The sequence below is a fragment of the Tenrec ecaudatus genome, chromosome 8 (genome assembly GCF_050624435.1).
Source record: "Tenrec ecaudatus isolate mTenEca1 chromosome 8, mTenEca1.hap1, whole genome shotgun sequence".
NCBI classification, from domain to species: domain Eukaryota; kingdom Metazoa; phylum Chordata; class Mammalia; order Afrosoricida; family Tenrecidae; genus Tenrec; species Tenrec ecaudatus.
In genome coordinates, this window is record NC_134537.1 from 44,865,401 (window position 1) to 44,879,080 (window position 13,680).

The 13,680-nt window shown below is 43.5% G+C and overlaps 1 protein-coding gene across 1 annotated transcript in view; it reads left to right on the top strand.

Annotated features, from left to right (window-relative positions):
* The window catches only part of HSPBAP1 (HSPB1 associated protein 1), a 45,771-nt gene that overhangs the window by 16,771 nt on the left and 15,320 nt on the right, over positions 1-13,680 (top strand). The window contains exon 3 of the mRNA XM_075556327.1: positions 2,758-2,939. Within this exon, the coding sequence (XP_075412442.1) occupies positions 2,758-2,939 (182 nt within the window). The remainder of the gene's footprint in view (positions 1-2,757; positions 2,940-13,680) is intronic.

Sequence of the window (13,680 nt, forward strand, 5' to 3'; positions counted from 1 at the left end):
TATAGGCTCACACTCTCCTTTATTCCGGTGAATGCTTTAAGTTTGTCGAAATATGGTCTAAGCCCAAGGGTATTGTCGATTTCTTCGGGGACCTCCCAAGCCTGGGCATAGTGCTATTTACAATTTGGTGTTGAAAATCGATTCTGCGGCGAACGAGTTCATGACTAGCGAGCTGACTGCAGTACCGTACCGTTGTCTCCGTAAAGATTCTGAGGAGCTGTGCTCACCTAGGTGCCTTATCAAGTTAGAATTCTCAAAAGACGAGATTTTTGTGGTTGCCTTTTTTTTTTTACTACCTAAAGCTGCTGGTCCCAAACGTTGTGCTCAGGGCTCTTTTGGAGGCATACAAAATGAGTGCTTTCAATGAGCTCCTGCTGGTGTGGGTTATACCTTGTCACAGTCCAGCTGCAGCAAGGTCCAGGGGTCCCTCAAGGTGAGTCACAACATCGGCGAGTGAGCGACAGAAACCACACGACTCAAAGGTTGCGGTGACTGTTCCAATGTTATTCATGCAAACCTTCAGCTTACATATTCTTTTTCTTGGCTTAAAGCTTATGACCTGAGGTCATTCATCAGGAAATTCTCAGGCCACAAGACCGTAACAAGTTACATCAATCACATCATGATTCTTGATTAAAAATTAGTACATCTTGAAACCAAAACTTTCCCAACTACAAGGGTGGTAGACATAAACCTTCTAACAATAACTGAGCACACTTCATCCAACTAGGGCGCATTGTTGTAACTATGAAATCAATAAAGCATTAATACATTTCATTATCAGAAGTTACTTGACAGGCTTTGACTGTTCTTTCTGTTCCTTCTTGGGCTGTTCCTCTAGGGCTTTCATTTCTTATTTTTTCTTTTCCACTAAGTTCCCATAAATTAAACTCCCAAAAGTCTTTCTGTACCAAAGTATGCGTTGCCTCACAATAGGTAGCTTTGCTTCAGTGGACTTCAAACACCACGGGGGCCCTCCTCTTGCTGACCTTTCCATAAAACTTAAACCACTAAAAGGAACTTGTACACCTTCTTTGTTAACTATTCTTATGCCATTTTCATTACAAGCCCCTGTATAAGGTAAATCAGGGCCAGGAACTCTATTTCTCTTTGGGTTATTTCCTGGAGGGGGTGCCATATTCTCCCCCCTATGCGGTAACCAATATAAGGAGGGGGGAAAGAAGAGGATGATAAACTGTTTTAGAGTCTCCCACAAAAGCTTCCAAACGAGCCTCTTTGAGATTTCTGTGGGTTTCGGTTACAATAACTCAGCCTGCTCAAGATCTAACATAAATTCCTTAAGGGGGCATATGGCTTCCAGTTTCTAGTTTTATTATACAATATACTTTTCACACTCTCAGGACATGGATCTTTCAAAGCCATAGGAAGGAGAGTAACCTCAACTTCTGGGTAATATTCCTCAATTGACATCAGTTGTTTCCTAAAAAGGGAAGTGATCAAGATTTTCAAGAACCAGAGAGCAGCTACAATGATCAATAATGATATCAAGCCAATAATTTCAAATGATTCATGTAAGAGACCTTCCTTGGTGGAGCCTTCTTTGAATGCTCCTCCTCCATGAGCTGACTTTGTCAAGGCCATGGTTGGAAGTGGTCTCGGCAATACCTGGTGACCGCCATATTAGAAATTAGAAGTATCATATTTTAAGACGATCCAAAGCTTGTGGCTCTGGGAAAGACCACTGTACATTTGGGAGGCGATAGAAGGGAAAAGGCAAATGATGTCCTCATAGTCTTAGGGAACAGTTCTGAACTCAGACCTCCTGGGAGCACATGTAGAACTGATGAGCTACTGTACACCCTGGAATGGCCGGGCTAGCCACGGGGAAGGCTGTCTTTCAGGAATAAGACTTTTTCACTCTTATATTTTATCGGGAGCTGTGCGGTGTGGGTCCTAATGGTGTGTTTTTGTGGTTGTGAGGAGCCATTGAGTCGGTTCCGCCCACAGCAGCCCTGTGCACAACAGAACACAGCACTGCCCCGTCCCTCGCCTCCCTCACAATTATATATGAGAGGTACCCAGAATTCACCCCACCTCAGAGCGATGTATTTACAGGTTTTAAAATAAAACAACCTATCGCCTTACTCTCCATTACACTTAATACTTTTGTCAAATCTGTGATTCCATTCTTGGAAACGGTTTTCAAACTTATCTGTTTAGATGACTGACAGCACCTTCTTTGTTTTTTTCTTCAACTCTTGTCATATCGCTGTGCTTTCATGTCCTTCTGCATTTTCGGAAACTAAAAGGAGTCGCATGGAGTGAGAGCTGGTGAGCCAGGTGCGTGGGGCAAGAGAGGCACGCTGTTTTTGCCAAAAACTGGTGCACTGAGATGGCTGCGTGAGCAGGTGCATTGTTGTGGTGACAAAGCCAGTCCACCAGCGGCCACAAACCTGCCCTTTTTTGTTGCACACTGTTATGGAGTCTTCAGAACCTCTAAATAGAAAGATTGATTAATAGTGTGACCTGGTGGAATGAACTTTAAATGCACTATCCCCCTCACATCACATCTGGTATTTTGGGGGTACCACTTGTATATCTATATAATACATAAATAAATGCATGCACTGCTATATGTGTGTGTAATGATATAGGGAGTAGAGAATTATTTTCATTTATAATTAGTGTTAAACAATAGCTAACTTTTAAACAAATTGTTGACCTTCTCTACCATTAGGGAACTTATCTGGGAACCGTGCTCCATACACATTGAAGTCGGGTTCCCTTCCCTTGCAGCTCCTCAGTTTGAAACTACATGCAGTTACGTGGAAGCCACGCTCGAAGAGTTTCTGAGCTGGAACTGTGAGCAGTCTGCTGGTTCTGGACCATTTCGGGATTATGATCATTCCCAATTCTGGGCTTATGCTGACTATAAATATTTTGTCAGTCTATTTGAAGACAAGACAGATGTCTTCCAGGTAAGTCAGGGTATTGTTCTTTAAACCTGGTAATCATTTGCTCTTGAGCAAAGATCATAAATGAGACCCTTTCAGAGTCTCGAGTACTCATGTTTTCTCCAGGAAGCCAAAAGATCCATGCTCTCTCAAGAGAGAAACAGCATTTTGCACAAGTTCATGGGCAGTCGTCTCAGCAACGTTTTCCTACTTGCCAGGCTTCCTACACTCTCTCATGTATACGAGCTCACATTGTTCTGCCAGCGAGACAGACAACGGCACAATTCTGAGTACCACAAGAAGCCCCTAGGTCTGGCACCAAAGCACCGCTCCCTCCTCGCTCTGCTCTGGGGACGCTCTCCGGGTTGAGCTGAGGCAGAGGGTGTTGAGCTCCTGCTATTTGGGAGTGGAAACTCCACAGAAGTGCGACCGTGGCCTGCAGAAATAAGAAGGTGGGTGTTGTTGGCCATGCGTTGACAGACTGACAGCAGATTTTGCAGACTAGCATATTCTCTTCTCTTGTAAATGTAGTCTACCTCAAACTGCCAGGGTGATTTTGCAAACTCCCTATCTGGTTTGCTTAATGTACAAGGCCCAAGCAGGAATGCGGGTCCCAGGGGTTGGTTTGGATGACTGTGCCTGGCCTGGGCTTTGGAGTGAGAAGTGTTTCACCATCGACTGCTGGCTGTACACACCTGCCTCTTCTGCCCATCCCCACCATACCCTCGCTGGACCTCCGTCTCCCCAGTACCTTTGACCCTGAATAGTTTGCATTCAGCCTCTCCTGTTCTTCTTTTGCATTCCAAGTTGAGTTGTGGATGCTGCTGTGTACGTAGTGTGTACCAATAGCTTTCCTTTACTAAATAAAAATACATATTTACTTGAGTAATTAATTTTGCATTTTATGAAAGAAGAATACATTTCTTTTGCTCCATTGTTGGTTGAGGATATATTTTTACTCTAGCCATGAGGGAAATGCATTCTTTTTGAAAACATTCTGTAAATGCCTTCTAAATTCAAAATCGATACTCAAAGTCGATATGTACTCATTTTTTTTAATTTAACAGTTTTATAGGCATGTTCACATATCATGCAATTCAGTAGTTCAATCACATCAAAAAACACTGTGTGATCATCACCGCAATTAGTCTTGGAACACTTTCCACATTCTTGGACTCATTGTTACTGCCGCACCCCCAAAGAACCATTAATCCAGTTATTGTCTCTAAAGATTTACCTATCTCGGATTTAATATATAGAAAACATATAACAATAATAAAATAAATAAACTTCCCAATCTAAAAGAAGATAAAATATTAAAAACTAGAACACATTAGGTAAATGAAATGATACTGTGTTCAATTTTAACATAACTACATCTACAATAACCCACTTAGTGGGTGAAGGGAGACATTGGACAGTATAAGACATGACAAAATAATCATAATTTATAATTTATCGAGGGTTCCTTAGAGAAGGAGGGGGAGAAATGAGCTGATACCAAGGGCTCAAGTAGAAAGAAATTGTTTTGAGAATGATGATGGCAACAAATGTATAAATGTGTTTGACACAATGGATGGATGTATGTATTGTGATGAGTTGTATGAGCCCACAATAAAATTATTTTTAAAAATAATAAAATAATCCACTTTCTAATGCACCCTGCGTAATAGCAAGGATATTCACACCCCTGGTCTATGGTCAGAGGGGATTTACCAGAGGCTTAATTCATTTGGATTCCCCTTACCCCTTCTTTTTTTTTTTTAAACTCAAACAACTTTATAATGGGTCAAGGGATATCAAATTATGTTGTTACATGTTATCCTGACTACATGTGCCATAATCAACTTTACAAAGCTCTCTGTCTGATCACCTTCAAGCCTTTAAGACCCCAGATACTATATCTTTTGATAGCCGGGCACCAACACCTTTCTTCACCACCTTTGCTTGTGCACCCTCTTTGTCTTCAGCGATCATGTCGGGAAGGTGAGCATCACAGAATGCCAGGTTAATAGAACAAAGTGTTCTTGCATTGAGGGAGTACTTGAGTAGAGGCCCAATGTCCATCGGCTACTTTAATACTAAACTTATAAATATATGCACATAGATCTATTTCCCCATTGTCCTATATAAATATATTTACATATATGCCTGTATTTCAGCGGTTCTCAACCTGTGGGTCATGACTCCTTTGGCGGTTGAACGATCCTTCCACAGGGGTCACCCAATTCATAACAGTAGCAAAACCACAGTTATGAAGTAGCAACAAAAATAACCCTATGGTTGGGAGTCACCACAACATGAGGAACCATATGAAAGGGTCGCAGCATTAGGGAGCTTAAGAACCACCACTGTATTTAGACCTCTATAAATGCCCTTTGCCTCCTAGTTCCTTCCTCTATTTCATTTTACTTTCCTCTTGTCCCACTCTCATGCTCAGCCTTCATTTGGGTTTCAGTCATTCCTCTCAGTTACATTGCCCTTGATCAAGCCCTACCAGGACTCCTACAGCCTCGTCACCACCGATTTTGGTTCACTTGTTGTTCCCTTGTCCCTGGGTTTATTAACATCCACTTCCTTTCCCCCACCTCCCCCTCTCCCATGCCCCCACCCCCCACCCGGAACCATGGGTCCTGTTGTTTTCTCCTCCTGATTATTTATCCCACCTCCCTTATCTAGATAGACCTGCAGAGATAATAATCACAAAAAACAAGACAGAGCAAAACAACAACAAAACCAAGGACATAAAAAGAAAAGCCTGTAAATATAGTTCAAGGTCTTTTTATTTATTTATTTTTTTAGGAGTGTTTTCCAGTAGACTCTGATGGCGTGCCACACCCTGGCCCCAAAGTCTATTTTTGGTATTCCCTGGAGACTTCATTAATCTGTTCCCCTTGCTATTCTGGTACATGTCCATAGTGTTTTGCTTCGGTGTGGTGGGGTCAGATTGCGCTCAATTCCTACACCGTGTCTCCAGTTTTGTCCCCCATAGGGCTATGGGTCAGTGAGGGATGTCGTGTCTCATAGTGGGGCTGGCCATATGGTCTCTGTGGATTGGCTGCTCTGAGCAGGGACATCGTCTTCAAGGCTTGGTGGGCCAGGATGTGCTCCACTCTCTTCCTCCGCCTTCATTTGCTCCTGTGTGCTCTGATCAGACATGTCCCTCTCCCTGAGCTGCAGCTTCAGTACTTTCCTCTGAAGTAAATTCTACTGGGGGGAGGTGGGACTGTCCTTGTAGTTGGGATTGGGGCCGGCTTCTCAGACCTCTCCACTGGTTCCCTCCTCCATGCCAGCAAGTTGCATTCACATCTTGGAGCACTGGTTGAAGTCTGGTCCCTCTTTCCCTGTAGAGACATAAACAGTACCCTCCCCTTGGGTGGGTTATTCCAAGTATAATTCCTTGTTCAACTCTGTCTGTGATCTGCATTGACTGCTTTTTCTTTCTTTCACGTCAACTGGGAAAGGAACATTTACCAGAGGGTTATTTTGTACTATTTTAGAACTTGCCAGCTAATCTACAGTGAGAGAAAACAACAGATCAGTAGTTGTCTGCGAGTGAGGATGTGGTGATGGATGGATTGCAGAGGAGGAGGAGGATATTTTGGGACACGATTGAGATGTTTGTGACCTTAATTGTACTGAGGATTTCTTCAATGGTTTTCAAACGGTCACTTTAAATATATTCTGCTTACTATGGAGAGCCCTGGTGGCCGGTGGCTCAGCACTCAGCTGCTAACCCATCAGCTGCTCTGTGGGAAAGGCGTGGCCATCTGCCCATACAAATGACAGCCCCGGCAGTCACGCGGGCAGGTCTCCTCTGCTCCCTGTGATCACTGTGAGTCAAATTGGGCTTGGCAGCAGTGGGTTTGGGTTGACTGTGGGGTTTTTTATACCAGTCTTGATCCAGCTATATCACACCAGCAGTTTCACTCACCATTACATCTGTGCCGTCAGTAAAAATGTCAGCATGGTGAAATAGGCAAATGATATCCTAGAAGTATTATGCAAAGCGTTTGAGCTCATCCGCCCTCGAAAGCAGAGGTGGGAACATCAGCCCGTGGTCCAGGTAAAGCCCAAAACGCCATCAATGCCAGCTCCCCAGAGAGTGCAGTTCCAGCCATCACATTGGGGTGAGTTCGCAAAATGTCGGACAAAATACAGCAGGCGAATTTTTAAGTTGATAATTTTGCATGGCCCATGAATGATCTATAAATATCCAAATGGCCGTTGGCAGACAAAGGTCTTCCACCCATGCCATAAAGGGTCTCAAAGACACCCCGTCCCCAGCCCCCATCAAGAGATCTACAGATCTACTTGGAGACCCTCTGCCCTGCATTGTCTGGCCCACAGTGGCCCTGTGGAAAGAGTGGAACTGCCCTGTAGGGCTCCCCTCCCCGGCTGCCATCTTCCCAGGAGCAGCATACCAGGCGCTTCTCCCAAAGAGCCACAGGTGAGTAAGAACCAGCCACCTTTTGTTTAGCAGCCAAGCTCTTACCCATTACGCCAGAGCTCCACTTAGCGCTTATTACACGTCATGCTCTGGGTTCAGTATTGAATGATGTGAGTCGTGTTCACAAACATTTCATGGCACACACTTGTATATGGATAGCATTTAAAGCCCTCCTCGATAAGACTAACCCTACCTATCTCCATTTAGAAACGCCAACTCAGACTCTTCACAGGGTTCAGGGTGTTCTCTGTCACCTTCTAGTCTCTGCCCATGCCCTCCCCACTTCGGCTTATTAAAATTCTACTTCTGAGGGCACAAAGCCATCTCTACCACATGTACCGCAGTGCTCCATCATGACCTACGTCGATCTCTATGTGATTGTTATTTAAACGTGAATGGCAGGATACTTGTGTGTTGTCCCTTGAATACAGTGTTCCCTAAAGTGGGCCATTCCGTTCCCCCACCCCTGCTCCCCCCAGGAGTGCTGGAACAATGCAGAGTGGCAGCAAAAGCAATACTGTACTTTATCCTGGATATAGAACAAAGGTTCCTCATTGCAGGGACTGCTGAGTCATGTGGAGTTTTAGTTAGTTTTCTGAAAGGGGAGCAGTAGACTCAATAAGTTTGGGGAATCTATGCTCTGATAGCATTATAAACTCTTTGGGAACAGGGGCTATATTTTATTATTTTGTTGTTTTGTTCTCCAAAAGAGCTAGCATAGTGGATTATGCACAGGGCTACGAACCCTCTAGTCAGCAGTTCAAAACCACCAGTTCAGAACCACACAGAAAGCGGAAGTTTTCAACTACCATGCAGAGTTACAGCCTCAGAGCCACCGGGCAGTTCCACCTCTCCTGTTGACGTCCATCTTGACGTCAGTGAGTCTGAGTGCTGGCTCTGTAAGAGACCTGTGGATGTTTGCATAAATGTTCAAGGGGCTTCAAAATGTTTGTGGGAAATTGGAATTAGATACTGCAATTTTCCTGAGAACTTTTGAACCCCCTAGTATTTTTCCTGGTCTTTCCATTTCCTCCGTTGATACTTCTTCAGTGTGTAAGGCATGACAAGGAATGTTTTCACATAAACAGCTTCACTTCGGTAAGTGGTCCCTGGTGTCTAGCTAAGTGCAGCATCGGCACTCTTGGCAAGAATTTCTTAAGTGTCATCAGCTTTCTACTACTTTTATACATTATTATTTAGAGCCTCTACTGAAGTTACCATCTACCAACCTTTTCTTCCATCAACTAAATTTATCCAATCCAAGCGTGTGCTTAACTAAAAGTGAATTTCATGATTAAACTTACTGCTAGACTCTTCAGATGCTTCCAGCATTGGGGCCCTTCCCTTAGTCTGCACTTTTTGTTCAAGTACATCTCTGATCAATACATATACTTATGGATATACTTACAGGGTCAGAAAGCATCAAGCAGATTTAAAATTAGACTGTGAAGTTATGACATCTGAAATTGTGATTTGAGACAGTTGATTGACTTGCCTACCTATGTATCTCAGGGAGTTAGTCTCCTTTTTCATTCATTCCTCATACCATTGGCTATAAAGCGTTGTTTCTCTGCTTCTCGGGGACTCGCGTATTTGCGCTGGTGGTGCCCACCATTTCTTTGTGTGTGACTCATAGGGAAGAATGCCAAGTTCTACCTTTTGCCACGGTCAGTAAACATCATTGAAACTGAAGCAACTACAATTCCACAGTCAGCAAAGGTATTTTTTGTGCCCCAAGATCATCTTCCAGGTGCACTTTAGGGTGTGACTCAGACTGGCTACCAAGAATCACGAGCCTTCTTAAGTCTCCGGAACACAGACTCTCAGAGTGCAATAAATGGAAGATGAGTCCCAGCCTGCCTGGGACTTTGTAGCACAGTTCGGGAAGCGTGTTGAAATGGAGGTGGTGATGTGGTCACGATGAAAGTGGTCTGCTCGCTCGTGCGGCTGCTCATGCGGTGGATTGGAGTGAAGGAATCGGGGTTCATTCCGACTGCCACAGGCAGGCAGTAAAGATCCCTGTTCTTTGCTCCTTGTTGCCGTTGAGTCCATACTGACGCACAGTGACCCTGTGACTTCCAAGCAGACTGTCACAAACCTCCCCTAAGGTGGCTTGAACCACCCACCTTTCCGATTTTATGGTTAGCACCTGAGCGTTTTAACTACTGAACCACGTGAGGACATTTTTCCTAAGAAAGAAAGAGCCGTAAAGACGTGCTAAGATGTAACAATTGAGAGTCTAGGACTAGCTTCCTGCGAAGGCTCTGCAGGAATGAGTGTCTTGGGGAAGTAGAGGGCTCCAGGGCTCCCTCCTATATCAGTGTGTTAAAATGGCCGAGGAAAGTCACCTCACTAACACAGGAAGGTTCTCCCCGCCCTCCCCGCAAGGGAAGTTTGGAGGTGCTCTGGCCTGCACTAGAGTGGAGGCTTTCACAGTAAACATCCCAGGTTCCTCCCGTTCTTCTGTTCTCTCGCTCCTGGGGCTGTCCGCATGCTCCACGACACCAGTGCAGCCCATTTCAGAAAGGTGGAGGGACCAACGGCCCCCTAGCCCTCGTTAAGGAACGCTGCCAGAAGCCCAACCCACCCACTTGCTCAGCGGTTAAGGGTCTGGCCTCAGCAGCAGCGAGAGGGGCTTTTGAAGGAGGAAAGGCAGTTCTCAGTCAGCCAAAGTGCCTGCAGTTTCAGGGGAAGGTCCTGGGACCAGCTGCCAGCTGGCAAGAGGAACCTGACGGTCATTTCAGTTAGTGGTTGGGAACTAGCTATACTTCTCCCTGAAGAAAAGGGAGGGAAAGGACCAAAGTCCAAGCCGCCCAAGTCGGATTCCTGCAGTTCGTATCTGACTACTGGGAGTAGAGGAGTGAGAGCTGGACTGTCGAGTCCAGGCATCACGCTCGGGGATTCTGCCTTAGGACTCGTCGTCCGTTTCCTTGCCAGTGTTGCATCCTGCCCAGACCGTGTGAACCACTCACACATGGGTTCCTTGTTGAGGGACCAAGACAGAAAACCAACACCAAATTTCAGATATTCTGGCCTCTCAGTCATTTTTTGTACAGTGTATGATAGTTTAAAAAAAAGTGGGGGGCCTTATACAATTTATTATTATGTTTATTATGTGTTTACTTATGTTGTGATTTCTGGTTGAGGGCTTCAAATATGTGACTCAGACTCACTGCCTTTGAGTCAGTGCTGGCTCATAGCAACCCCTGTGGGTTTCCAAGCCTGTAGCTGTTTACGGGAGTAGAAAGTCCAGTCTTTCCTCCTAGGTTAGAACTGACGACCGTGAGGTTCCCAGCCCAATGTGTAACCATTACACCACCAGGGCTCCTTAAAGATGTTTGTCTGTTACACTTTTTGGAATCCCTCTCCTTGATGAACATGCTGCACGTTAGCAGCCAGTATTTGTTGATTCAAGTATATGTGGTATAGCAGTGATTTCTCAGCCCTCTTAGTTCTTCTATGATTTTGAAATTAATTTGCAGGTGATATAATGACATACACATTTACATTAAAAAATCATTTAATGCCTTCATTGTCATACAGGGGGGAATGTAAAGGGAAGTAATTTATAATAGAATAATATCTGTGTGAGTGCTCCAGAGTTCCCTAGAAGACGTAATGAAATAAGATAGCTGTTTAGACCAGTCATTAGCCCAGGGAGGACCCAGATACCCCAAGGCCATATACATCAGCTATTCACCCAAAAAGTAATAATTCCAGAAGCCAAGCAGTAGCTAGTGTTCCGAACTCACTGCCCTCGACTCACTTCTGACTCACAATGGCTTTTATAGGACAGGGTGGAATTGCCTATGTGGGATTCTAGGACTATAGATCTTTATGGGAGTAGAAAGTCTCACTTCTCTCCTGCCATAAGGATTCTAGCCAATAAAAATGATGGGGTAGGTGATAGCCATGATGATTGTATAACCCTGCTGGAGGGGAACAAGTAACAGAATTGCAGGGGAATGGATACATTGGATGGTTTAAGATAACAGCAAAATTGAAAATGATTAGGGCAAAGAATGTACAGATGTGCTTTACACAGTTGATGTATGTATATGTATGGATTGTGATAAGAGTTGTATGAGCCCCTAATAAAATGTTAATAAAAAGATAACAGCAAAAATAATAATAATAATAATAAGGGCTTCTGGGGGGGAGGTGGGGGGGATAAAGAGGAGCTTGTGTCAAAGAGTACAAGAAGAAAGTGTTATGAAAATGATGGTGGCAGCAATTGTACAATTGTGCTTTATCTAATTGAATTATGGATTATCTGTAAAAGCTCCCATTAAAATGATAAAAAATAGTAAGTATCAACACTGAGGAGAGATAAATATAGAAATGACATTAATATTATATTTAATATTTCAAAATAACAGTGAAGTATATTTGTATATACATGTGGAACATATATTTTACATACATGAAGGGGCTTCAGAAAGTTAGTGGGTATTTTCCATTAACTTCTATCCATCTCCCATGAACTTTCCAACGGGGGGGACTGATTCTAGTATGTGTTGCTAACCAACATTTGGTGAATGCAAATACTGTTTGTATCTTCATTTTTCAAAATGGTAACAGCTCCCGGTAAAGCTGCAGAAACACAAAGTGCAATCTTCCCTTAATTTGTTAAGGAATTATATTCATGGAGATTCGAATACAGTCATGTTCCACATATTATTTGTTTCTACAATGCTTATATACTTATATGCTATCGGTCCCATACATTATAATAGAGTTTGGAAATCTTGATCAGGAAACAGGACATAACAATGTAACTGGACACAGCTTCTTTTTTAAATTTAAATAATTTTATTGGGGGCTCTTACAGCTCTTATACAATCCATACATCCATACATCCATACATCCATCCTTTGGATCAAGCACATTTGTACATATGTTGCCATCATCATTTTCAAAATATTTTCCTTCTACTTGAGCCCTTGGTATCAGCTCTTCCTCGATAATTTATTAAAAATTTTTTTTCCTGTCTTACACTGACCAGTGTCTCCCTTCACCTGCTTTTCTGTTGTCCGTCCCCCAGGAAGGGGGTTACATGTTGACCATTGTTATCTCCTCCCACCTTACCCTTACCCTCCTGGTATCACTACTCTCATTATTGGTCTTGAGGGGTGTATTGGACAGGGTTCTCTAGAGAGACAAACCAGATTGCTAGTAATTATATATAAATATATTTATAAAGATAGATATATAATTCAAGAAATAAACCGTTAAATTATATACAGATAGATAATACAATAAATTAACAGTTAAATTATAAAGCAGTGAGACACTAGCAGTCCTTCAAGGCTTGAGAGCTGCCAGTTGCCAGTCCTCTTCTGTAGAGAGAGCTGGGCTATATATACCCAGGCAGCAAACAGCAAGGCAGGTCCCCAGCTGTCATCAACTGTCAGTCCCCAGCTCCAGAGATGAACATTCGAATCGTGTGGGCTTAAAGGGACCTCAACTTACAGCGACACAGTCCACAGGCTAGGCATCCCACAGGTAGTGTACCCCTTTAAACTGAGGCACAGAACAAGCAAGCCATTTATCCCTCTGCCCTTCAGTTAATCCTACTTGTGTTTATCGGCCAGACTGGCACAATAAACTATAGCAAGGGGTTTGTCTGTCCTGGATTACCAGTGTATGTCCTCTGCTCTAGCCGGATTTGTAGAATTGGGGTCATGATAGTCGTTGGGGAGGAAGCATTCAAGCACTAGAGGAATTTGTCATTTTCATTGGTGCTATACTGCACCCTGACTGGCTTGTCTCTTCCTTGTGACCTTTCTGTAAGGGGATGTCCAACTGTCTACAGATGGGCTTTGGGTCTCCACTGCACACTCCCCCTCATTCACATTGATAGGATTTTTTTGTTCTGGGTCTTTGATGGCTGACACCTGATCCCATCAATACCTCATGATCTCACAGGCTGGTGTGCTTCTTCCAATGTGGGCTTTGCTGCTTCTCAGCTAGGTGGCTGCTTATTTATCTTCAAGCTTTTAAGACCCCAGACACTATATCTTTTGATACCAGGGCACCATCAGCTTTCTTCACCACATTTGCTTATGCACCCGCTTTGTCTTTGGCAATTGTGTCAGGAAGGTGAGCATCATGGAATGCCGGGTTATTAGAACAAAGTATTCTTGCTTTGAGGAGTACTTGAGTAGAGGTCAATGTCTGCTACTTTAATACTTAATATATAAATATATGCACATAGATCTATTTCCCTATTGTATATAAACCTATTTACATAGGTACATGCCTGTATTTAGACCTCTATAAATGTCCTTTGCCTCCTAGTTCTTTTCTCTATTT